At 46.4% G+C, this 24,681-nt stretch overlaps 1 protein-coding gene and 1 pseudogene across 2 annotated transcripts in view; one reads left to right on the top strand and one right to left on the bottom strand.

The window, feature by feature from the left end:
• The window catches only part of exoc3l4 (exocyst complex component 3-like 4), a 46,597-nt gene extending 26,763 nt beyond the window's left edge, over window positions 1-19,834 (top strand). The window contains exons 12-14 of one of the 2 annotated variants that reach the window (XM_056296094.1): window positions 1,500-1,652; window positions 6,660-6,781; window positions 17,737-19,834. In XM_056296094.1, the coding sequence (XP_056152069.1) occupies window positions 1,500-1,652; window positions 6,660-6,781; window positions 17,737-17,953 (492 nt within the window). In that variant the 3' untranslated portion in view covers window positions 17,954-19,834. The remainder of the gene's footprint in view (window positions 1-1,499; window positions 1,653-6,659; window positions 6,782-17,736) is intronic. The other variant, XM_056296095.1, reaches the window with a different exon arrangement.
• Window positions 19,835-20,391: 557 nt separating this feature from the next.
• On the bottom strand, window positions 20,392-20,639 carry LOC130126899 (small nucleolar RNA U3; annotated as a pseudogene).
• Between the last annotated feature and the right edge of the window lie 4,042 nt (window positions 20,640-24,681).

The raw sequence follows: 24,681 nt of genomic DNA, 5'->3' as shown, positions 1-24,681 counted from the left end.
TACTAAATTGTCCCTAGGTGTGAATGTGTGTTTGTGTGTGTGTGTGTGTGTGTGTGTGTGTGTGTGTGTGTGTGTGTGTGTGTGTGTGTGTGTGTGTGTGTGTGGGCCCTAAGATGGACTGGTGGCCTGTCCAGGGTGTCTCCCTGCCTGCCGCCCAATGACTGCTGGGATACGCTCCCTGACCCTAAGAGCAGGATAAGTGGTTGGATAATGGATGGATCTTAGGCTTGTGTGTTGCTGCTCAGCCATGGAAACCCATTTCACGACATCCTCAAAGAACAGTTCTTGTGCTGACGTTGCTTCCAGAGACAGTTTTGAACTCGGTAGCAAATGTTGCAACCAAGTACATGAGCTTCAGCACTTGGCGGTCCCATTCTTTTTTTTCTTTTTTTTTTTTGTGGTTTTGTGTGGTCGACTGCTTCATGGCTGAGCTGTTGTTGCTTGAGACGTTTCCACTTCACAATAACAGTGGCTCACTGTTGCCTCACAGCAAGAAGGTCCTGGCTCCGAACCCCAGGCCGTCCCAGGTCCTTTCTGTGTGGAGTCTACATGTTCTCCCCGTGTCTGTGTGGGTTTCCTACGGGTGCTCCGGTTTCCTCCCACCATCAAAAAGACATGCATGTTAGGGTTAATAGTCCTGTCTATGCTCCTGAGCAAGGCAATGGAAAGAAGAACTGCAGTTGGTCCCCGGTTGCTGCTGCTGCCCACTGCTCCTATACCATAGGATGGGTTAAATGCAGAGAACACATTCGTTGTAACCAGTACAATGAAAAAATAAAAGTGGCTTTCTTCTTGGCCGGGGCAGATCTAGCAGGGCAGAAATTTTACCAACTGACTTGTTGGAAAGGTAGCATCCTATGACAGTCCCACATTCTTCAATATGATCCATATTATTTCCAATGTGTGTTTATGGAGACTGCATGGTTGTATGGTTGATTTTATGCATCTACTAGCAATGGATGTGGCTGAAGTAGACAAATCCACTCATTAGAAGGGGTGTCCACATACTTTTGGCCATGTAGTGTACATCCATCCATCCATCATCCAAGCCGCTTATCCCAATCGGGGTCGCAGGATGCTGGAGCCTATCCCAGCAGTCATTGGGCGGCAGGCAGTGAGACACCCCGGACAGGGTGCCAGTCCATCAGCAGGGCTTCAGGGGAAAACGTGGGAGGGTATATAAACGGTATTTGGTGCTGAGAGCTGAATTACATGGGGGAAGTCATTTTTACTTTTTGATTAATGTCTGGGAAGCACAGCACATTTTAGCGGAATAGGCATTCACGTGACATATAAACATCGAGGCACTGGGAGTCGATGAATAGCAGGAAGTGTGTGAGTGGGGGCGGGGGGGGGGATCCATCAGATGATCTGAATCCCGTTTGTCACATGAATCATAAAAACTTTCTTCAGGTCAAGGTTTCATTTCCTTTATTTTTCCCCATCCTGTTATTTTGTAATATAATGCCTCGTGTCTCCCTATTATCTCTTGCCAACAGACTCTGGTGGACAGACTGCACTACCACACGGTGAAGGAATATATTTCCCAGCTGATGACAAACAACTATTCGTGCAAGAACCGCAAACACGAGAAAGCAGCCAGAAAGATTCGAAAACAGTGGGCTGAACTCAAGGAGCTATTTAAGGACATGGTAATGACCTGTGGCACACCACATTTTTGTAGGCAACGAATAAATTAAAGGGTATTGTTTAAAGGGTACTCCATAAGCCCTTATCCCATGGCAGCAATTGAAATGTACCAGTCTAGCTTGTGTTTTCACCTGCACTGAGTATCAAACGTGTGTGGCTTTTGAGACACAGCCCCCCCACACACACACACATCCATACAATTAAACTCCTCTGCAACCTGGGTTCCAATTATGTGGGAGCCAGTGGGAGCTGAGCTCCCATAAGCAGTAAAATCCTACATCTGTGGGGGTCCCTAATACATGACCAACAATGATTTTTTTTGGAGGGGGGGATTATCCTCATTTTTTCTCCCCAATTGTATCCAGCCAATTACCCCACTCTTCCGAACTGTCCCGGTTGCTGCTCCACCTCCTCTACCGATCCGGGGAGGGCTGCAGATTACCACATGCCTCCTCCGATACATGTGGAGTCACCAGCCATTTCTTTTCACCTGACAGTGAGGAGTTTCACCAGGGGGACGTAGCGCATGGGAGGATCATGCTATTCCCCCCAGTCCCCCCTCTCCCCCGAACAGGCGCCCCGACCGACCAGAGTAGGCACTAGTGCAGCGACCCGGACACATACCCACATCCGGCTTCCCACCTGCAGACACGGCCAATTGTGTCTGTAGGGATCCCCCGATCAAGCTGGAGGTAACATGGGGATTCGATCCAACGATCTTCGTTTTGGCAGGCAATGGAATAGACCGCAATGCTACCTGAAAGCCCACAATGATTTTTTTAAAATCACAAATTATGCATTTTTCAATATAATGAGTGTTATTTACGTCAGTGAGATAAATAGGCTAAAAGAAACACGTTTTCTGAAAGAACTAAAGCAACACAGTCTTTCGTGAATGACAGCATGGCTGCACTTCACCACAAGCCACCATATTGCGCCAACTACACCTGTTGAGAGCATGCAAGCCGGAGATGTTCAAACAAATTTGAAAGGAGAAGCTGCTACATGTATTGACCAACATTATCTTGCGTGTAGCCAGTCATTTCATCCCAGCGCCGGGCCGGGGTTGGCGTATTTCAGGCTATTGAAACTTTGTTTTCGCAATACCGCAGACATCTCAGGCAGTTTCAGGTTGTTGCAATCTACTCGATGCAATTGGGGCAAGTAGGGTGAATTTGGGTAATCTGGGACACCTAAACTCCAGTGTGTTTATTTCCTTTTCTAACAAAATCTAGGCAACAGGACTTAGTATAGAGTTAGCATGGATGTCCTGTGACTGAAATCAAATGACTTCATGGGGGTGATGTCACAGAAGGGTGCAGGGCACTTGTCAGTCAGAAGCTCCCCTGGAAATTACATGACAAGGTCAGTGACATAGGGTTCTGACAAGATTAAAGTTAAGGATATAAATCTGCCATAAATAAGACAATGGTCCTAATTCTTATCAAAATATGTTTGTGATCTATACAAGCAACAAAATATGCATTAAAGTGTTGGAAATGTGTTTAAGGTTTTTTTTTCCAAACTTTTTTTAGTTGTCCCACTTTGTCAAATACAATTGAGGATGGGACAGCACGCTTTGGGTAATCTGCGACAGTAATTTAAGTTCTTTAAATGGGGAAGATATGCGTTTAGGAATTTCCTGAAGTTGCATACATAGTTATTCTGTCACATCATTTAATTTTATATAACCCTGCTTTGCTGGAGTATGAAATGATTAACTAAGGAGACGTAGCATACGGTCTGCAGTTGTCAGACAGGGAGTTCTTTGTACAAATACAGTCTGATTGTCTGGTAAGTGACCGAGCTAGCTAGATTGTTAGCTGGTACTTAACTAACTGCAGTGACCCAGCTAATTTTGTGAGCTATTTGGCTTGCTAGTGCCAGCATATCACCAGCTAGCTAGCACATAACAAGTTAGCTCTCCAGCCACGTTAGCCTGCCAACTAGCCCCCAACAGTTAACTACTCAATGCTCCGTATACGCGCACGCATGCGTACACACACACACACACACACACACACACACACACACACACACACACACACATGCACACGTACACACACACTCTCTCTCTCTCTCTCTCTCTCGCTCTCTTGCTCTCTCTCGCTCTCTCTCTCTTGCTCGCTCTCTCACTCTCTTTCTTTCTCTCTCTCTCTCTCTCTCTCTCTCTCTCTCTGTCCATCACTGCCATACCTGATCCTCCTCTCTCTCTCTCTCACACACGCACACGCACACGCACACACATAAACAGTATTAGTCAGCTAAAATATGAAAATATGATCGACTCAATGAAAGGTATCAGGAATCAGGAATCAGGAACACTTTATTTGTTGTTTCACCTCATGTACTTGCGCACATGAGGTGAAACGAAATGCCATTTCCCCCAGCCCACAACAGTGCAACAAACAGACAAAACACATTCAGGAACTACAAGAACGCACATGTTCATCCATCAAATCAATAAAATAAAGATTTAAAAAAATCACTGTCCAAGGGAACAAACGCCAGCCAGGATGACTTGGAATCGCCGGTCTGCTTGGGCTAGCAGTTAGCCTAGCCTGCCCTGATTACGCATCCTGTCAGACCGCCCTCCGTGTCTCCTCCTCGGGCGCAGCTCCAGGCAGGGGCCGTGGTCCCGGTGGCAACCGGACGAAGCAGACCAAGCCCTCCCAGCCGATCCAGCGCCAGCTCTCCCAGCCAGACACTCTTGACACACCTCCCCGCACTCCGCTGCAAGGCCACAGCCAGACTTCCCTCGGTGTTCTTGGTTATTGGAACTGCCGGTCTGCATGGGCTAGCAGTTAGCTTATTACAGTACACAATGGCAACAGAGGGCAACGGAAAAAGCGAGAAAGAGCGGGAAATGAGGGAAGTGGGAAGAAGCTAAACCAATGGAGTGAGACTAGAATGAAGGGAGCTATAGCTGAGTACAGGGAGCTGGTGGAGGCAGGTATCAGAGTCCCTCAGCTTCGTTTTTTGGCCAGGGCTTGAAATGTTCCGAAGTCAACACTTCGGCGAAGAGTCAGAGGCACAGCGGACCACAAGCACATACTCGGGAGGAAACCCTTTATCTCCCAAGAAGATGAAAATGTCAAGTCAAGCCAATTTTATTTGTATAGCCCACTATCACAAATTAAACATTTGCCTCAAGGGGCTTTACAGCAACACAACATCCTGTCCTTAGACCCTCGCATCGGATAAGGAACAACTCCCTAAAAATAACCTTTAACAGGGAGAAAAAATAGGAAGAAACCTCAGGGAGAGCAATGGAGGAGGGAGCTCTCTCCCAAGACGGACAACGTGCAATGGATGTTGCGTTTACAAGCACGCTATTCCCCCCCCCGACCAGAGGAGGCGCTAGTGCAGTGACCAGGACACACATACCCGCATCCGACTTCCCACCTGCAGACACAGCCAATTGTGTCTGTAGGGACACCCGACCAAGCCAGAGGTAACACGGGGATTCGAACCGGCGATCCCCTCGTCGGTAGGCAAGGGAATAGACCGCCGCGCCACCCGGATGCCCCCACTAGAAAGTATTTTTCTTGATAGTTTCTTCATTTAGGCTCGTTCTTCATGAAAAAATATTATGACTCTTTATATGTTTATATGAATTAATGACATCTCTATGTATATTTTCTCATTCAGCTTTCTGTTGCCGTAACTTTTTCATCATTTAAAAAGTGGTGATACCAAGCTTGGCATGCATAAAGCAAGGTGATTTAGTCTTTTTTTTAAAGCCTAACACAAGTGTCCCAGATTACAAAGTGACCTGTCCCAGATTATCAAAATCAGGCAGATGTCTTTTTGACACAGAGGACACCAACAGACACGGCATGTCTGCTCTGGGTGTGATGTCTACACTCTTTCTTCTGGTGTGAAAACGTTTTAGTGATTTTAGGAAGGTATTATGTGTTGATCTATTGTGTTAGATAGGTATCGGGATAAATCGCATTAGTCCAAATTGCAAAAAATATCCCAGATCACGTTGGCTGCTGTGTGTGTGTGTGTGTGTGTGTGAAAGTGCTGGACCATGTAATGAGCAGTGAAGTCTCTCTCTCTCTCTCTCTCTCTCGCTCTCTCTCTCTCTCACACACACACACACACACACACACACACACACACACACACACACACACACACAGACAGAAAGTGCACCCACTAGACTTTTATCTATTTATATCCGCCCCTAACATAACGTTAGTTGTTTTAGTGACGCCCACAAAACTCAGAATAACTCCAGCCCTGCCTGCAGCACTCACTGGGCCTCATGCAGCAACTGTTTGTGCACAGATCAGTTTTGTCGTTCTGTAAAAAGTGCACACAAAAAAAACCCTTTTTTTTCTTCTTCTTGGAGTTCCCCCCTCTTTGTCTCCCTAATTGTATCCCCACACTTCTGAGCCGTCCCGGTCGCTGCTCCGCCCCCTCTGCCGATCCGGGGAGGTTCTGCAGACTACCGCATGCCTCCTCCGATACACGTGGAGTTGCCAGCCGCTTCTTTTCACCTGACAGTGAGGGGGACGTAGCGCGTTAGCCAGGGGGATGTAGCGCGTGGGGGGATCACTCTATTCCCCCCAGTAACCCCCGAGCGACCAGGGGAGGCGCTGGTGCAGCAACCAGGACACATACCCACATTCGGCTTCCCACCTGCAGACACAGCCAATTGTGTCTGTAGGGACGCCGGAGGTAACACGGGGATTCGAACCGACGATTCCCACATCGGTAGGCAACGGAATAGACCGCTACGCTACCCGGACGCCCCCACACAAAGAAATCTTTTGGCGACCTTCATCAGGTTTTTGTTCCCTGATATTAGGTTCGCCAGCACGTGCACTCAATTCACAAACAAGTGACGTTCGACGATTGTTTCGTAAAAAATCGGACAAAATTTCTCTCGTGCGCTTCTCACAAGAGCAAATTCAAGGGAAATATAAGAGAAGCTTAAGTGACTGGTTTTGCGTGAGGCTGAATTGCAACGTGTGCTCTATTTTTATTATCTCTCATAGGAGTCCACCCATGAATGGCTCTACCATGTGGGCGATCACCTGAGTGACATCATCGGACAGAAAAACAACACTGACATAAAAAACCACCTGCAGCCTTTGGTGGAGAACTACCCAGATATCACGTAAGCATTATCGGATTTTTTGTTTTTTGGAGGGGGGGGGGTTATTGTGTTTAGAAATCACGTCAGAACACGGCGCAGTCGCTCGACACAACCTCTGCGTTGCATTGTTTATTTTGACTGACCCAGCGTCACAAGCAGACCCGATCAGACAACCCAGAGCCATCAGGCATCACCAATCGATCCCAGCACACTAGAACAGTGCAAAATCAAACGCAGCACTGTCGATGTGTGCAGACATAACAGTCCCCCCCCCCCGGCAGGATTTAACAATAACAGAACTACTGGGCATCACACATCATTCCAGGCGCAATAGAACGATGCCAACATCAACCAAATGCAGCAGTTGTGATCCAGTGTGCAGACATCACATTTCAAAGATTAAACAATCACAGAATCACTAGGCAACACATATCAATCAATCACAGCACAACAGAACAATGCTATCATTAACTAATTGCAGAACTGGTGATCCAGTGTGCAGACATCACAGCCCCCCCCCCCCCCGGCAGAATTTCAAACATGAAAGGTTGACACAAAGTCCTCTAGGTGGCCAAGGCGTAAACGTGTGCGAACAGGTCGCGAGGCGGCCTGAGGCTGGGCAGGCCGAGGTGGGGAGGGGGAAGGCAGGGGAAGCTGAGGCCCAGGAATGTCTAGGGCCCATGTAGGAGCTGCATGAAGCCCCGGGGCGTCTCGCCATGCTGAGGGAATGGCTAAGGTTGTGTCACCAGCTGTGTGTGGCGGAGCTGACACCTTCCGCAGACGACTGGAGTGCCACCGAGTGCCATCGCTGAGGAGGTAGGTGGCTGGGCCCAGCTGACGGGTGACTTGGAGAGGAGAGGACCAGTATGAAGCAATTTTATTGTCCCTGTGGGGCCTGCGAACCCTGACCCAGTCTGACGCATTGATGTCTGGCACCCTGGTTCGTTTTGACTGGTCAAACCGTTGCTTCATCCACATCTGCTGACGAGTGACAGAGCCTGTCAAGGGGCATGTACAGTTCCCGGCCCAGCATGAGAGAGGCTGGGGAAATGCCTGTGGTCGAGTGCTGTGTGGCCCGATAGTGCAGCAGAGTGTGACGGATGGCCTGCATGAAAGAGCACCCTTGGGCCATGTGTGCTCTGAGGCCGTTCTTCAGTGACTGGTGAAAACGTTCAACGCCGCCATTGGCCTGGGGGTGATAATACGCAGTGTGTATATGACGGATGCCCTTATTTTCGAGATAAGCAGTGAACTCAGCAGAGACCAGCTGAGGACCGTTGTCAGTGGTGATGGTCTTTGGGAGGCCCCAGTGAGAGAAGAGAGAGTACAGGAAGTTGATGATGACCTGTGAGGTCACAGTGCCAGAAGTGATGAGTTCAGGCCATTTTGAGTGTAGATCGTAGGCGACCACCATGAAGCGCTGGTGGTGGGGAACTCCATGTATCTCACCACAGATGTCCAACTGCAGGTGTTCCCAGGGCTGAGAGGGCCAGGCGAGAGGTTGCAGGGGTTGCCTAGTGGCCAGTCTTACCACTCACAAGGCAGGCAGAACAGTCCTTCACCAGAACCTCAATATCTCTGTCTATCCCCAGCCACCACACCAGGTCTCGGCAGCGCTGTTTCAGTTTCACAATGCCCAGGTGGCCTTCATGCGCCATATTCAAAACACGCGCACGGAGAGCCGCTGGGACCACTCTGCAAAACCCACGTGCCACGCAGGTGTCGTTCCAGCAGGAGAGCTCCTGTCTGACTCGGGCGAACGCAGCCAGCTCCTCTGGGACCTTTGTGAGGCCAGCCGTTCTGGATGTAGGTGCAGAGCTGGGAGAGGACAGGGTCCTGTTTGGAGGCTGCCCTCAGCTCCTGCAGAGGGACAGTGGCCTGGAGGGGTGTGTGTAGCATTTGGACAATGTCCTTTTCCACACAGTCAGTGTCCGTCTGTGGAGCTGGGGTGGAGACAGAGCGAGAGAGCAGGTCAGTGACAACATTGTCTCTGCCTGGGGTGAACTGCAGGCTGAAGTTGTACTGGCGGAGGCGGTCAGACCAGTGGTGCAGCCTCAGGGGTTTGTGGCCTGTCCCAGATGTGGACAGCAGCGCTGTCAGGGCCTGGTTGTCTGTCCGGAGGTTGAAGGAGCGGCCATAGAGGTAGAGGTGCCCCCTTTCACAAGCCCAGATGCAGGCTAACGCCTCACGCTCACCCACGGAGTACTGCTGCTTTTCCACACCGTTCTGGGTTTGAGACAGCACAGCTCCTATCGCTGTGGCTGATGCGTCACAGGTCACGAAGGTGGAGCTGGAGATGTCGAAGTGAGCCAACAGTGGTGGTGAAGTCAGTTGAGTCTTGAGCTCATGCACAGCGTCATTGCATGCCTTTGACCACACCCATGGCTCGTCCTTACGCAGCAGCTGGTGCAGGGGGGCTGTGGCCGCAGAGTACTGGGGAAGAAACCTCAGGTAGTAGCCTGTCATACCCAGGGAGGAGGCGACCTGGGTGGCCGAGCTGGGCTCAGGGATGGCCTGAATGGCGTCCACATTGGATTCTAGTGGAGTTACACTGCTCGCTGACAGCCGGAACCCCACGAACTCGATGGCTGGCACAGAGAGGACACATTTCTCAGCATTGAGAGTTAGCTTGTGCTTGGACAGGGCTGCGAAGACCATGTTGAGGCGCTTGTCGTGGATTTAACTGGTGGGCCCGTGTACCACTATATCGTCCAGATAAATGGCCATGCCCGGTATGCCAGCCAGCACAGAGACCATGACTTTCTGGAAGCAGTTAGGGGCGGCGCTGAGACCGAAAGGCATCCTGGTGTAGCGAAACCCTCCTGCATGTGTCACAAAGGCTGTGAGGTTTCGGCTGCTGGGGTGGAGGGGCACCTGTAAGTACCCCTGTCTGAGGTCGAGCTTGGAGAACACCTCAGAGCCATAGAACTGAGCAGTGAGTTCTTCTGAGGTGGGCTGTGGATACTTATCAGGGACCACTACCTTATTTACTGCACGTAGATCGACGCAGACATGCAAGCCCCCGGACTTCTTCTTAGCCACCACGAGGTTTGAGACCCAAGGTGACGCGTCCACCGGTTCAATGATGCCAGCTTCCAGCAGTTGTTGCAGCTCGACGGAGACCCCATCACGGAGAGCCAACAGGATGTGACGCAGCAGTTGGATGACAGGTTTCACAGCAGGGTTGAGGAGAGGTTGATGGGCGAAGGCAGAGAGGCAGTCCAGCCCCACAAACAGTAATGGCCACTTCTGCTGCCAAGGCGTGGCAACAGTCAGGATTGCTGCCCCCCTTGTGTCTAAGAGGGAGAACCCCAGAGCGGAGAACAGGTCGAGGCCCATCAGGTTGGCCCCACGGCGTGCCACATGAAAAACTGCATTGGGCACCAGCTTGGTTCCATAGCGGACAGTCACTTGGAGAGAGCCAACCAGATCGATTTTTGAGTCACCATACCCACAGAGGACAGCTGAGGGTGCGGACAGTGGCAGTGAACTGAAAATTTGACTGTAAGTATCAACGTTCAGGAGAGACACACCTGCACCGGTGTCAAACAGCAGGGGGATGCACACATCATTAATGTTGACTGTGCATGATTTGAATGACACTGGCCCAGAGCTAGCCTTGTGAATGATGGCAGCTGAAGACTCGGGGGTGTGGCCCTCTGACCCAGCCGGGGAAGATCGACAGACGTTGGCAAAGTGATTTTGCTTACCGCAGCTACGGCATGTCTGGCCACGGGCAGGGCAGTTCTGAGCCCTTCAAGCATGAGACCGAGATCCAAAGTTACCACAGGACTGTTGAGGGCGGGGCCGAGAACGCCGTCGTTGCAGTTGCAGGACGTCCTCAGTGGAGTCGGCACCCACCTCGCTCTGGCTGGGTTGCGTCCCGAGGGGCAGCCGTGAGTAGAGGGAGGAGTCGTTGGCAGCTTGATTGGAGGTGGCCACTTGCTGTGTATTTAGCATAGCAGCACACTCAGCTGCTCCCTCAACTTGTAGTGCGATGGTAATTGCTCTGGACAGCAGCAGATCGTCTTTTTCCAGCAGGAGAGTCTCACGCACCTTTGCGTTGTTAGTGTGTTCGATTAGCTGGTCGCGAACCATCTCGTCCTGAAGCGCGCCAAACTTGCATGAGCTAGCTAGCCCTCGCAAATTAGCTACATACTGCTGCACAGACTCACCAGGCAGTTGGTGTCGCTGACGGAATATAAATCGCCGAAGGAGGGCACTCTGTGGAGCAGCGAAATGGGTGTTCAGAAGTCCCACAGCTTCGTCAAAGTTTGTGATGTTCCCCAGAGTCCTGAGCCCACAATGACCCTCTGCTCCCAAGCAGTGTAGCAACAGAGCCGTCTTCCTAGCCTGGCTCACGTCGTCGGGCCCTGTGGCTATGAGGTAATTTTCAAAACTATGTAGCCAGCGAGTCCATGGTACCGGAGGCTCGCCAGGAAGGGGGCAGGTGGTGGGAGAGAGATATCAGCCATACTCGTCGCCAATATTGTGTTTAGAAATCACGTCAGGACACGGCGCTGTCGCTCGACACAACCTCAGACCCGATCAAACAACCCAGAGCCCGCAGGCATCACCAATCGATCCCAGCACAGTAGAACAGCGCCAAATCAAATGCAGCGCTGTCAATGTGTGCAGACATAACAGGGTTATTGGCTAGAGCATTGCATGATGGTTAGTGATTTCATAATCTGTGTTGCTGGATGGGTGGAGTTTGGTATTGTTCACGTACTTGTTCTGCTTTCGGTGTGGGACAATGGCGGTGCAAATTCACATTTGCAGCAGCCTCACCCAGTACCGGTGTGGGAAGATGGCGGTGCGAATTCACGTTTGCAGCGGCCTCACTTAGTACCATCCATGCAGTGTCTTTGTCCACGTCTGCATCTAAGTTTGTCTTCATTTGATGGCTGGGAGAGCTGGCGCTGGATCGGCTGGAAGAGCTTGGTCTGCTGCGGCCTGTGGGCCCAGGGACTAAGACCCTGCGTGGAGCTGTGCCCAAAGAGGACACGCCAAGGGCGGTCTGACAGGACACGGAAGCGGGGCAGGCTAAGCTTACTGCTGGTCATGCATGCACAATACCTTAAAGTGCATGGATGGAAAGCATCCCTCGAAGAGAACAAAGTCACGATATGGAATAATTAAAGGGGTAGTAAACAGTTGGGTTTTTTTGTGAGCCGAAAACACGTTTGTGTGGGCCCAGGATTTCCTTCCTGTTTGATTATAAAAAACAAAAACAAAAAAACATCACGCCCCCGGGCCCCCCTATGACTGCTGGGATAGGCTCCAGCGTCCCATGACCCCGAGAGCAGGTCACATTGATGGAGCAAATCAATGCTTTTTCTCTTTTCCGGGGAAAACACACACTATGATCAACCCCCTCCAAGTTGTTGACTTGGTATGGGGCAATCAGAGACAGCGAGACCCATGCGTAGGCGACATACGTGGGATCCAGCGCGTTAAGTCAATGAAATATGAGATGAATTGAAGTGTGACGTGCCAGACTTGTGAGAATCTGGGGTGAGGAGTTTTACCACAGCACTGTCACCTTCATCCCACACACACAGTCCACTACCACTGTTCTCTTCACTTACAACCCTCCCAAAGTCTTGTGTTACCACAACCAATACTGTGCACAATACTGTGTTATCGGTGTGGTAACACATTATTGTGCTAGACATACTGCTTATGTATGATATATGTAACACAAAACCTGAGCCAAGGTAAAATATTTCAAATTTCAAGTCTACTGACAACACAATTTTGCTATATTTGATGGTAAGTAACAATGCTGAGGTTACCCGTTGAGCACTGTTGTCCATCTGAGTTGCTCTGATATATAGGTCACGTTGCACTGAGGACAATAACACTCACTGCCTGAAAGGGAATGTAGGCCAGCTTAACGGGGAACAGAACAGGAAGAGGATGTGTCAATAAGATTTACCGACTAATTATTTTGTTTTTAATTTATCCAACTGCAGATTACTCAGGAAATACAGTGCAGAGGAAAGAATGATGACACACGGGGTTTTTTGGCCTCAAGTCAGTACCACACAAAGCTCTACACATTTCTACAAAATATAAAAACTGTTTTTGTTGAACATAATCCATGAAACATAATAGAAAAAAGGCATTTTATTGAACTAAAGAGCCATTACTTATCTCTATGACAAAACAATGTCTTTCCAATTAAAGTGAAACAGTAACACCTGTTGCGTGGGCAAAGACTAGTACAGTGTGATTGAGAGAAAACGTGTGCAAGAGATCTCTTGCACACTCTCTCGTGCTCTCTCGCTCTTGGTGCATGCTGGGAGTCAGTGTGTGAGTGAATGTGTTTGGTGAGAGTGACCTGCTTTTAGTTAGTTCGATGTATTTATTCAATTTGTAGTAGTTTTTTTTCTGGTCGTGGGATACATTTGCTGTAGTCTGTGTGTTTTGTTTGTCTTAGTTTTTTTTTTCAGTCTGAGAGAGATGGCGTCCTTGGAAACACTTTCTGTCTCTATCCGACATGGAGTGCGGGTTCAGCCCGATCCATCTGTTCCGATATAGACGGTTCGCCCTGCTCCTGAAAGAGGAGCATTTTGTGGCTGAGCTAATAGCGAGCGGCATCTCTCTGAATGGTGTCTATCTGCAGGTTTCCCCGCTCGTCATGGCTTCCACCCGGGTCACTGTCTCTGGTGTTCCCCGTTCATTTCCAATGAGGTGTTGGAGCGGGAGCTGCAGCACTTTGGGAAGCTGGTGAACAGTTTTAGGACTGTGGGGTTAGGCTGTATGAATGATAAACGAAAACATGTCCAATTCCTCCGGAGACAGGTGTTCATGTGTCTGACTAGTCCGTCACAGACGCTGGAGGTTTCCTTCAGAGTGAAACATGGGTAGGGACATTACATGTTGTGTGCTAGCACAGGCAGGATGAAATGTTTTGAATGTGGGGATGTGGGGCACAAGCAGAACGCTTGCCCTCACAGGCCAGCCGACCAGGCCAGGGACAGTACCTATGGAGTGGCAGACTGGGGTGGTGGTTCCCATATTTAAAAAAAGGAGGTCTTCTTGCACGCAAATTACAAAGCAGTGAAGTCAATATGACTTGGCTTGCCAGTTGAGTCTGCAGCTGTAAGTCAAATATTGTGCATGTAAAAACTCAACTGGCTGGACAGAACAGGCAGTTTTTTAATGTGGGAAGTACTGAAAGACGTCATTGGTATCTACAAATTCAGAATCCATAATTATCAAAAAAAAATTTTGGTATTTTCTGCGAACCTAACTCAAACTATAAACAGTAGTCAACTTAAATGCAGATTGGTGGATTGGTGCAGCATCAGCAATAATGCGGACGTTGCACCGGACCATTGTGGTGAAGAAGGAGCTGAGCCGGAAAACAAAGCTCTCAATTTACGAGTCAATCTTCGTTCCAACCCTCATCTATGGTCATGAGCTTTGGGTAGTGACCGAAAGGGTGACATCATGAATACAAGCGGCTGAAATGAGTTTCCTCCGTAGGGTGTCTGGGCTCAACCTTAGAGATAGGGTGAGGAGCTCGGACATCCGGAGGGAGCTTGGAGCAGAGCCACTGCTCCTTCACGTCGAAAGGAGCCAGTTGAGGTGGTTCGGGCATCTGATTAGGATGCCTCCTGGGCGCCTTCCTTTGAAGGTTTACCGGGCACAGCCAACTGGGAGGAAACCCCGTGGTAGACCCAGAACTCGCTGGAGGGACTACATGTCCAGTCTGGCCTGGGAACGCCTTGGGGTCCCCCAGGAGGAGCTGGGGGGCATTGCTGAGGAGAGGGACATCTGGAGTGCCCTACTTAGCTTGCTGCCACGGCGACGTGACCCCGGAGAAGCGGCTGAAGATGAATGAATGAATTTAAATGCTAGATGAGTGGGGCTTTGCCATGCAGTCAAGTTTTTGAGATTCATGTAACAGCAACATGAAATATTAAGATTCTCATGCTTTTCAGCGAGCAAAAAACATGTAAGAAGTATTCTGTGTTGAATGTTTTTCCAGATAACCAAAGTCTGAATTACCCTTATAAACAATACTGCAACTGTAAGGGTGAGGATACCTGCAGTCAGCTTAGACTGAAGAGGTCACTTAGATGAATGAGGAAACGTTGTGTCCAGATGAACTGATTCAACTTTCTGAGAGACTGCATAGACGACAGTATACTCGAACAGTATGTCACACCTCTGAGTGAGTGTTTCATCCCCTCTCGACTCTTAACTTGAACCTTTACCAACCCATGTGAATGGCAAATAGCACAAGACAACGGAAACCTGCTTGTTCGCCTAGATTTGCCTCAGGGGTAAATATTACCAGCTAGCTATCTGGTTTGCTAACTCCCATCTCAAATATGCATAGTATTGTAACATGCATGGATAAGTAGACACATTGGCCCTTGGCTAACGGGTCGGACCCTTTAGTCGAGCGGTCAGCGATGTCTCCAGTGGTGCGGGAGATACGGGTTCGCGTCCTGGCTGTGGCAGTTCCTGTGGTTGCCCCCCGAATTCGCTACGGTATATTAAATTCATCTAAATGTTTGTGGAGTAACAAAATCAATTAGATATTCATGTTTGCATAAAGTAGCCTTGTAGTCAAGACCATCAGAGATGAGACCAAGTGTAGACCCAGTCTTTGGAGGGTTGAATCCAAGTGAACTCTGACACCGAAGCTAATCAAGTCCGAGACATTAAGGCGATGAATCCAACTCAAGGCCAATGGGAAAGAAAACGTATGTAAAGACAGATGCCAGAACAGTGGATGTCCAATTAAACACAATGACTGTAACTGTAGTAGTCCACCCTTGTTAAAAAAAAGTCAAATAGTATTTATAATATATTAATATACTTGCGGCGCAGTGGTTAGCGCTGTCGCCTCACAGCAAGAAGGTCCTGGGTTCGAACCCCGCAGTTGTCCAACCTTGGGGGTCGTCCTCTGTGTGGAGTTTGCATGTTCTCCCCGTGTCTACGGTAGGTTTTCTCTGGGTGATCCGGTTTCCCCCACCATCAAAAAGAGACATGCATGTTAGGGTTAATACCTTGTCTGTGCCCCTGACCGAGGTATGGCAAGACTTACTGGAGCTGGTCCCCGGGTGCTGCACGGCGGCTGCCCACTGCTCCTAGCTACACAGCTAGGATGGGTTAAATGCAGAGTGCAATTTCCCTATGCGGATCATTAAAGTATATCAGTCAATCAATCAACCAATCAAGTTGCATTTTATACAGCGCTTTTCTAGCTGCAACAGCCACTCAAAGCAATTTACATTTCTGGTCAAATCTCAATTTCAGACACCTGTTATGATAGAACACAAGCCGTTTTCTGTACAATCGCTACCCATTTCTTATGCGTAAGGCCACCGAAATGTAATTTACAATGATTAACTTATTCACATGTGCATCAACATGTGTCCAAACGGCATCTGTAAATGTGAGCAGTTTTTATAGCCTCCGGGGATGTGCAACATGATCTAGAACAGGCTGGTTTGGGTGCAGGTCTTTGTTCCAACCAAGCAGCTACACACCTGAATCTACAGATCAACATCCTTAGCAAAGACTATTGGTTGACTAATAGAATAAGTTGACCCGCACCCACAGCGGCCCTCCCTGGATTATGCTGTCCACCTCTAATCTAACCTGACTCAGCATGCCCAGGCATGCCTAAAACAACATTTGCATACCTAGGTATGCTTGGACTGACCAAAACAGCTTGCTTTGTGGGCGATATACTAGTAGACTTAAAATATGATGGGAAATCATTAAAATAGGTTATATCTACAAAACAGTATGTGATGGGAACATTTTAAGGTGATTTTCATGAGCATCAGCCCAAAATACATAGAATACCTCCAAGTGTTCAGGAAACAAAATCTTTGTTGTCCAGTAACTATAGTTACTGACCTCCAGGCCCCTCCAGGACAAGAGGTCACGACAACATCATTGAACGATCAAGAGCTTTTCAACCTCACTATGATTGGCAGTCAGAGAATACCTGTTGTCAAAAATGTGATTAGTTGCTGATGTGAACCAGCAAAAGCTAAGCGTTAACAGATGGCATTCTCTGAATAATATACTATTTATCAAATAATTTATCAGAAGTTAATTAGCTGGTATGATTAAATCGCTTATCAAGAAGGATGTGACAAACTTATTTTTATATCAAAATTTAAAAAAAAATCTATATATATAGTATATATTAATACTGTAATATTATTTAGGCTTCTTTTTCCTCCACCAAAGACTGAATGTTTCAGTGTTTCAGAGACATAAATTGATCATCTTAAAACAAGAAATAGATTAGATTGCACTTTATTGATCTCCTCAGGGGAAGTTGGGTAGTCGTTTCAAACTGATAAAAGTAAATTAAAGTCCTGTACATGGCCAGTGGTAAAAACAAATTAACACAAGTCCACACGGTCCAAGACCGAGTCAAGTCCAAGTCACTGTGTTCTGAAGTCTGAGATAAAACCAAAACCTTCAAAATGCGGACTCAAGACCAGGTCCGTACTCGAGTACTACAGCCCTAGTACAAAGTGCATCAGTTGTTTTCAAGTTGTAACGAAGATGAACAGCACAGGCACAAGGCATTCTGGGAGATCAGTGTCTAGTGAGCAACGTTGGCTGCATACTGAGTTTCTTACTCATGGTAGTATACCGCCAGGCACATCCCACATACATAAAATCAGCATGTAAACACACTATATACTAATTTTCTGTTGTAGTTAGATATTAATATTCTAGAGTGGTATGGGTAGTATGTAGTTTGAGGTGCTGTCCATTTGTATTTTGTAGACATTTTTATTTTACTTTTTGATTTCAACAAACTTGATGAGCAGGCTTTTTAAAAAAAAATTTTTTTGGCAAACCCACTACTTCATTCAATGTATCTCAACCATGGAGACAGTTTATTAAAAAAAGCAATTGCAATGTTTTACTGTGCTATTACTGGTTTCCTAAAATGCCATCTCTCCTCCCTTCACCCACAGTAAGAAGCATCTGGCTGCCGTGCTGTACTTCAGAGGCCTGGTCAGGGGCCGTGAGCGTCAGCTCATCCTCCAGCATCTGACAGAGCTGAAAAGGAAGCTGGGGGACAGCGGAGATAAGCGTAGAGCTTTGTTTAGCGACATGCAAGTCATCGTCAACACTGACTGCTTGTCCGATGTACCCTTCTCCTGCCTCGCTTTCCTGCGGCCAGATAATTAATCTGATGTGCTTCCTGTATGATTGCTGGTACAGTTAGTGAATCCAGTGCCCTGACCCATCTGGAAAAATCCTGATAGAGGGGAATGGCTGAGTGATGTTCTTTCCTCTCCCATCAACTACAGTAAATTCCCCTTAAGCAAGGAAGTGAACGCAGCTCCCTGGTGTGACTGTTTGAATGTATGTATCTGTACTACTGACTGGCTTTTATGGATTTTAGTGCAGTCTTTGCCACAGTGGATCCACATGTCTGTTGATTGCCTGAATTTCTGGGGTGGCATCAAAGATGCTGCAGCGAATTGGCTCAGCTCATATCTTTCTCGTTGATCCTCCGCTACTCACACTGGAAAGTCACTGCCATTCCCCATGGCCTTCTTAAAGGTTGAATTTCAGGTCTCTCCTTTTGAGTTGAAATGTTCCGTCTTCGCCACACTTTCCACAGAGACATTTCCCTCCACTGCTATGTTGATGATACACAGCCTATACCACTGACATCCAAACATTCAGATAGCCCTGCCACTCCGGTACAATGACTTGCTGATGTAACATGTTGGCTGCCTCTCTGATTGTTTCACAGCCTGATAAAGACTTTCAGATATGCTGGTATTATGAACTCATAATACATTGGTTTGTAATAAATCTAACCTGGCACTGATTGCAGCCTCAGTTGAATGTTCTAGAACTGAATTTTTGCTGACCAAGTTTAAAGCATTGTTAGATTTTGGTCTGTTAGGCCATATCTCTGACCTTTGAATATAGTCTTGGATCCCTGGACATTCTGACTCTTATCACCATGGTGTTTTTTCCTCTAAAAGATGCCCACTGCATCTGTGTGAGCAAGTTCCTTCCCTAGGGTCTGGGAGCTGCCCTAAATCATATCCCCTCCCTTTTTTTGGCTATATATTCAGATGTGGATCTTCATTGGATTGAAGCAAAACATCTCCTGTGAAGCTATGAAATCAGAGTCTAACCCTGTCAATTCCAGGACTAAGGGTTAAAGTCTTTGATTCAGGCCCCAGTTGTACCAGCATTCTTGATGGGGAAATTTTGAACTGAAATCAATTCAAGTCAGTTCAATTCAATTCAATTTAATTCAACTGAATGGACCAATATCAAAACGGCGTTGACTGTTTTGGCCTGCTATGGTACAGTCGCAAGGAGAGAGTCCAAAATAGATGAATACAATGATTTAGCTTTGTGTCTGACCTTGGTATGCTAATTAGCAGAGGTGAAGACTTGAGTCACATGACTTGGACTTGAATCAGGCTCAAGTCACAAATTTAATGATTTGACAAAATTGAAAATGACTTGCACCTCAAGTTTAATACCAATGACTCATGACTTCACTTGGACTTGAGCCTTTTGACTTGAATGACTTGATACCTTCTCCGAGCCCAAAGATAGAATGCTTTTAAAAAATGTGCAGCCAGTCAGATCTTCACGTTCATAATTACAGATCCACTTTGAATCACCCAGTAATAAATACAATTTTTCAAAAAAATTCTTGATTAGTGTAAAATTTGCATATTAATGTTGTCAAAAATTTGAAGTGACATTAAATTTGATGAAGCGCACATAATGACTAGTTTAGAACTTGAAGTTAAAATTTTAGGACTTGGGACTTGTCTTGGTACTTGCCTTTTTTGACTTGGGATTTGAATGAAAACTCGAGTGCCACGATTTGAGACTTATTTGTGACTTGGAAAACAATGACTTGGTCCCACCCCTCTAAATAGTTGATAAGCACAATGTGCATACCCAGTGTTACTTCTTTTTAATGTGCCTAGAGTTCCTTGCCATAAAGCATATAGAAAATGAACAGTATATCTATTTTTTTTTTGAGAAATGTCCTTTCTAACTGAAGAGTGACCAATCCATTAATAAATCAATGACTTTACCCACCCTGTTTGGTTATTTCTAAGAAAATAAAGACATTATTGGGTGTTATTATTGAGGAATTTAGAGTTTACATCACTTTGATGTATGAATTCAAATGTTTCAAAGGTCTCGTGCCTTTGGCATTCCACTGAAGACATTAAATCCACACTAATACTGGTTGGGCAAAATTTCCAGTTGCAACAATAAAGCAGCTAGATTTTTATGGCCACCAAATTGGCAGATTTTACATTGCATCACTTCCTTCATATTTAGTAACTGTAACGGAGGTTATAACTCAAAAACAATTCGAACTGAAAAAGCATGTTTATTTTATTTGAACCTGAGTGTATTGTAGGTGTTAAAGCAAAACAAATCCATGGCAATGATAAAGAATATAAAATAGCATTCAAATGACTTCATTGCATGTCATTATGGAAAGTCTTTGAGATAGCAATAAGAGTTTGCCAAAACAAAGAAGCACTGAAAGATACTACCTAATGCATGTTTTCCTCACAATGCTTTTGAAAATAGAAACAGAACTTCCTTCTCAGTCACTTAAGACACCCACTCAGGACATGTGTCCTCCATCATGTGCTCCATTGAGAAACACTGAAGTCTTCAATGGCAGGGAAGAAGGAAAGTCCTTCCACCAGCTTAATGTTCTGAAGGAAACATCTTAACTCGTCATTGTGGGTGGTGAGACCAGACACTTTAGAAACACATTTCTCATTGTGGGTGGTGAGACCAGACACTTTAGAAACACATTTCTCAAGTTAAGACCTATAGAAATGATCCCTGAAGGTATAGTCTTGGTTGGGGTCTGGATATTTTCTACACCATATGTCTGCAGACAAGCATTTGTACTCATGGTGAACTCCACTGGTGAAGAAGCCACGCCTGTTACAGTTAGAAAATAGTGAAAGTCAACAGACCATACACACAATCACATGTACAGTGCCGGGAAAAAGTATTTACCCCCCTCCCTGATTTCCTCTATTTTTGCATATTTGTCACACTGAATAAATCACTGTCTGTCTGTGTGTCTGCGTGAGTTTCCTCCAGGTGCTCTGGTTTCCTCCCACAGTCCAAAGACATGTAGGTCAGGTGAAATTGGCCGTGCTAAATTGTCCCTAGGTGTAAATATGTGTGTGTGTGTGGGGGGGGGGGGTTGTGATGGCCTGGCGGTCTGTCAAGGGTGTCTCCTCGCCTGCCGCCCAGTGACTGCTGGGATAGGCTCCAGCATCCCCCCGACCCTGAGAGCAGATAAGCGGCTTGGATAATGGATGGATGGATGAATGAATCACTGAAAGTTGAATCAGTTCATCTGGACACAAGATTCGTTGAGAGAAACGTTTCATCACTCATCTAAGCCAGTGGTCCCCAACCTTTTTTGCACCACGGACCGGTTTAATATTGACAATATTCTGGTGGACCGGGGGAGGGGTGGGGGTGGGTTGATAACGACCGGAATTTAGGTTAGGCTTATAAGCCAAAAGTATCATAACCTTTAAAGTAACCTTTGGATATGAAACACACAGCGCATATTTTCCTCGCATTAACATAACATACATACAACAACATTGCAACTCACCATCCATCCATTATCTCAAGGGTCCCCAACCACTGGGCCAGGGACCGGCATCGGGCCGCAAGGAAACAATACGATATACAATATTCGCTAGAGGGCTTTTCATTTGAAACGGATACTTGAAGTGCGTACAATGATGCAATTTTATCACTCGTTCACGTGGCATCTGGCAGACCGATGGTTACTAACTTCATAACTCAGAGATGCGCTCGGTCAGCTCGCTACTAGCAGCTAGCTAGCTACCATGAGTACAGGTAAATAAAAACAAACGTCGCTTGAGAGTTTCTCCGGAAGAGGTAGGAAGACAAAAGGTCTAATGACGATAACGCAGAGACAGCAGAGGCCGAGACACCCAAAAAAAAGCTTCCTTCAGTAGGAAATACGATGAGTCGTACCTAAAATATGGCTTTATTGCGACCGGTGACCCGCATGCTCCGAGGCCCCTGTGTGTGATATGCGGAGACAAGCTGTCTAATGAGGCAACCAAGCCTCAAAACTGCTTCGGCACCTTGAGTCCAAGCACCCTGCACTTAAGCTTGTTCTGCTGTGTCAACTTGACCAGCTGTTAAAACGAATTACTTAGTTTTGCTCGACTTCCCATTCAATCGTGATCTAACGTTCTACAAAGGGGAGGAAAACACAGCAGAAAATAGTGAAAATGCACAATTCAAACAAGCGCAACAGGTGGCGTGTCAACGCCAGGTGAAAAACATTTAGTTGGTGTGAACCTTTTTCTATAAACAATTTAATTAAACCCACTCAGGCACACTTCTTCGAGGGTCTCTTTGAGGAACACAGAACAGTTTTCAACGATGGAGAACAACCAAGGTGACTCCACCAGTTTCGTGAAGGAAACATCTTAATTCAGCATCACGGGTTATGCCAACACATACTTTGAAAACACCATTTTCAAGTTAAGAACAATCCCTGAAAATATAGTCATGGTTTGTATTCATATGTTCCCTAGGTCATTTGTCTGTAGACAGGTATTTGTACTCCACATGACTTGCCGTGGTCTGGAGACCAGACAAGATCAGATCATAAAATGGTCTTCAGCAGTGAAATAGACATCCAGCTTTGAGACTCAGCAGGCTGTTATTCAGTTTTGCAGACAGCGTTGTAACAGCCCTGCTTTTATTTTTTCACCTGCGGTGTCTTTGGTTGTACGTGTTTTAAACATCATATAAATGCACTCCTCTGTTTCACTTTTGGTTCGGTTACGGTTGCGAGCATGATGCCTGTTGTCAACATGTTGTTGCAAAATCATTTGACTTGTATTTGACTCTTCCCTCTGTATTAGCAACACAAAAAAAACCCAGTTTAAAACAAGCTATCCTCTAATAACGTTATGGTGAGAGGGTCCCGGATAGAGATAAAGTACCTTGCTCATGGACACTTCAGCAAGCTGGATACTGGTTAGTTTCTAGGCTTGAACCCAACCTCTGGAGTTACAGGACACTCTTTCTGATACCTAGACCATAAACAAAGACTCCCACTTTAGCTTTAAGATGAAGACAACACTCTAGACTGTATGTGGTGGGCTGACAAAGACGTAACATGTTCTGATGAAATATGTGGAAGTTGTATATATGCGGTAATGCCACCATATGTTTTAGAAAGTCTCCATTCTTGTTTCTGTATATATGACTGCTCCGAGGCGTGCGCTGATACGCTCACTTCTGATTGCTCCATTAAATCCTATTTGAAAAGTTAAACCAGACAAGGCAGACAAGTACAATAGACAGTTACGTGTCATATCAAAATTTTATGAAAGCCATGCTTCAGTCCTTTTCTTTTCTTTTTCAAATGGCCAGAGTAAACTGCTATGGTAAAAAGAAAAACAAAACAATCTTGTTCGGTTAGGTAGTTCTCTATTCTGCCAGGAAGTGAAAGTCTCCTGTTTCCTATCTTTTTTATTATCTCACAGTAGTGCCACACCTGCCTCCGGAGGTTTTGTGAAGTACTTACGGTAATAAAACAGGTGCTTTTGTCGTTCCCACCGAGAGCGCCTCAGTAATCAGCCATCATTAACCGTCGATAGTTAAGCGTTTTACACTTGAACATAGGAATTGCTTGTACATGCATGTGTAGAGATGACTTGTGTGATATTGGGCTATACAAATGCAATTGACTTGACTTTTTGTGCCTCACCCTTGCATATTTATTATACACTTACACTCTTGTAGTGTTTGGTAATGTATGTACTGGCACCACCACAGCGCTTCTGTATCGAGTTTCCATGATTTCCCTACGGTCGCTTGGTCAGTCCTGAGTGCTCTGGTCCCCTGATGTGTGTAATCGTCATCCTGTTGTGTGAGATGTACAGAAAAAGGGAAATTATGATAAGTATATGAAGAACGTTAAACTTGCTCATCTCAAACGTCTTCTGGAACGTAACAAGGGCCGGCTCACAGTGTCGTACTTATGCAGGCAGATGTGCATTGCAGCATCCCTGGTACCTCAAACAGGAAACCGAAGCAGGGCTTTTTAGAGCACACCTCAGCCAACTTCCTTAGATCAAATGCGTTTCACCTTGTCTTGTTTCATTTTACGGTCTGACGGAGAAGTGACTGGAACAGAAGCAAATTACGAGTGAACGACCCAAACCTGAGCGCCCTGCTTTCAAGAACGATGTGTCTGACTTTCTGGAGCTGTGCCTCTTTCATGAACAGAGGTAAGAATGATTCTACCAGTGATGTGATACACTGTTTAATCCATATTAAGTCATTTATAAGTGAAATGAACTGATTATTGACCTGAGCTGTAATTACAAAACCTTAAAAAGCTATCCACACTGTAAAGCCTCACTGCTCAATCTATTGAACGCATCTTGAATTTTGGATAAAGGCAAGTTTGGCAGTAGCAGCACTGACTTCTATGTATTAACTTGAGTTATTACATGGGGAGATTCAATACACAGGTTAATTTTGCTGCTAGGGCATTATGGATGAATGAATGAATGATTTATTTCAAACATGTAAATAAGCAGGATATAACACACTGATGAGCCATTGCCAATAATGTGAAGTGATCAACAAATCCACACGTCAGACTCAGTGAACAAATCTCCGTATGCGTCAGATTATTTGTTACGTGTTGGAAAAGGAGCAGGAGACACTTTTGTTTTCTCCTACCTCTTCTCACCTACTCTCAAGTTAATTCAGCTGTTATACATTTCAAACTCAATTCCCACTGTGCTGTATAGTTCACAGTCAATGCAAGTCGTGCTGCACAATACAAACTCAGCTATGTGAACAATGCGAGA

The sequence above is a fragment of the Lampris incognitus genome, chromosome 16 (genome assembly GCF_029633865.1).
Source record: "Lampris incognitus isolate fLamInc1 chromosome 16, fLamInc1.hap2, whole genome shotgun sequence".
Taxonomy (NCBI): domain Eukaryota; kingdom Metazoa; phylum Chordata; class Actinopteri; order Lampriformes; family Lampridae; genus Lampris; species Lampris incognitus.
Note: the sequence above shows the minus strand (reverse complement) of the source record. Positions and strands in the feature narration are given on the sequence as shown.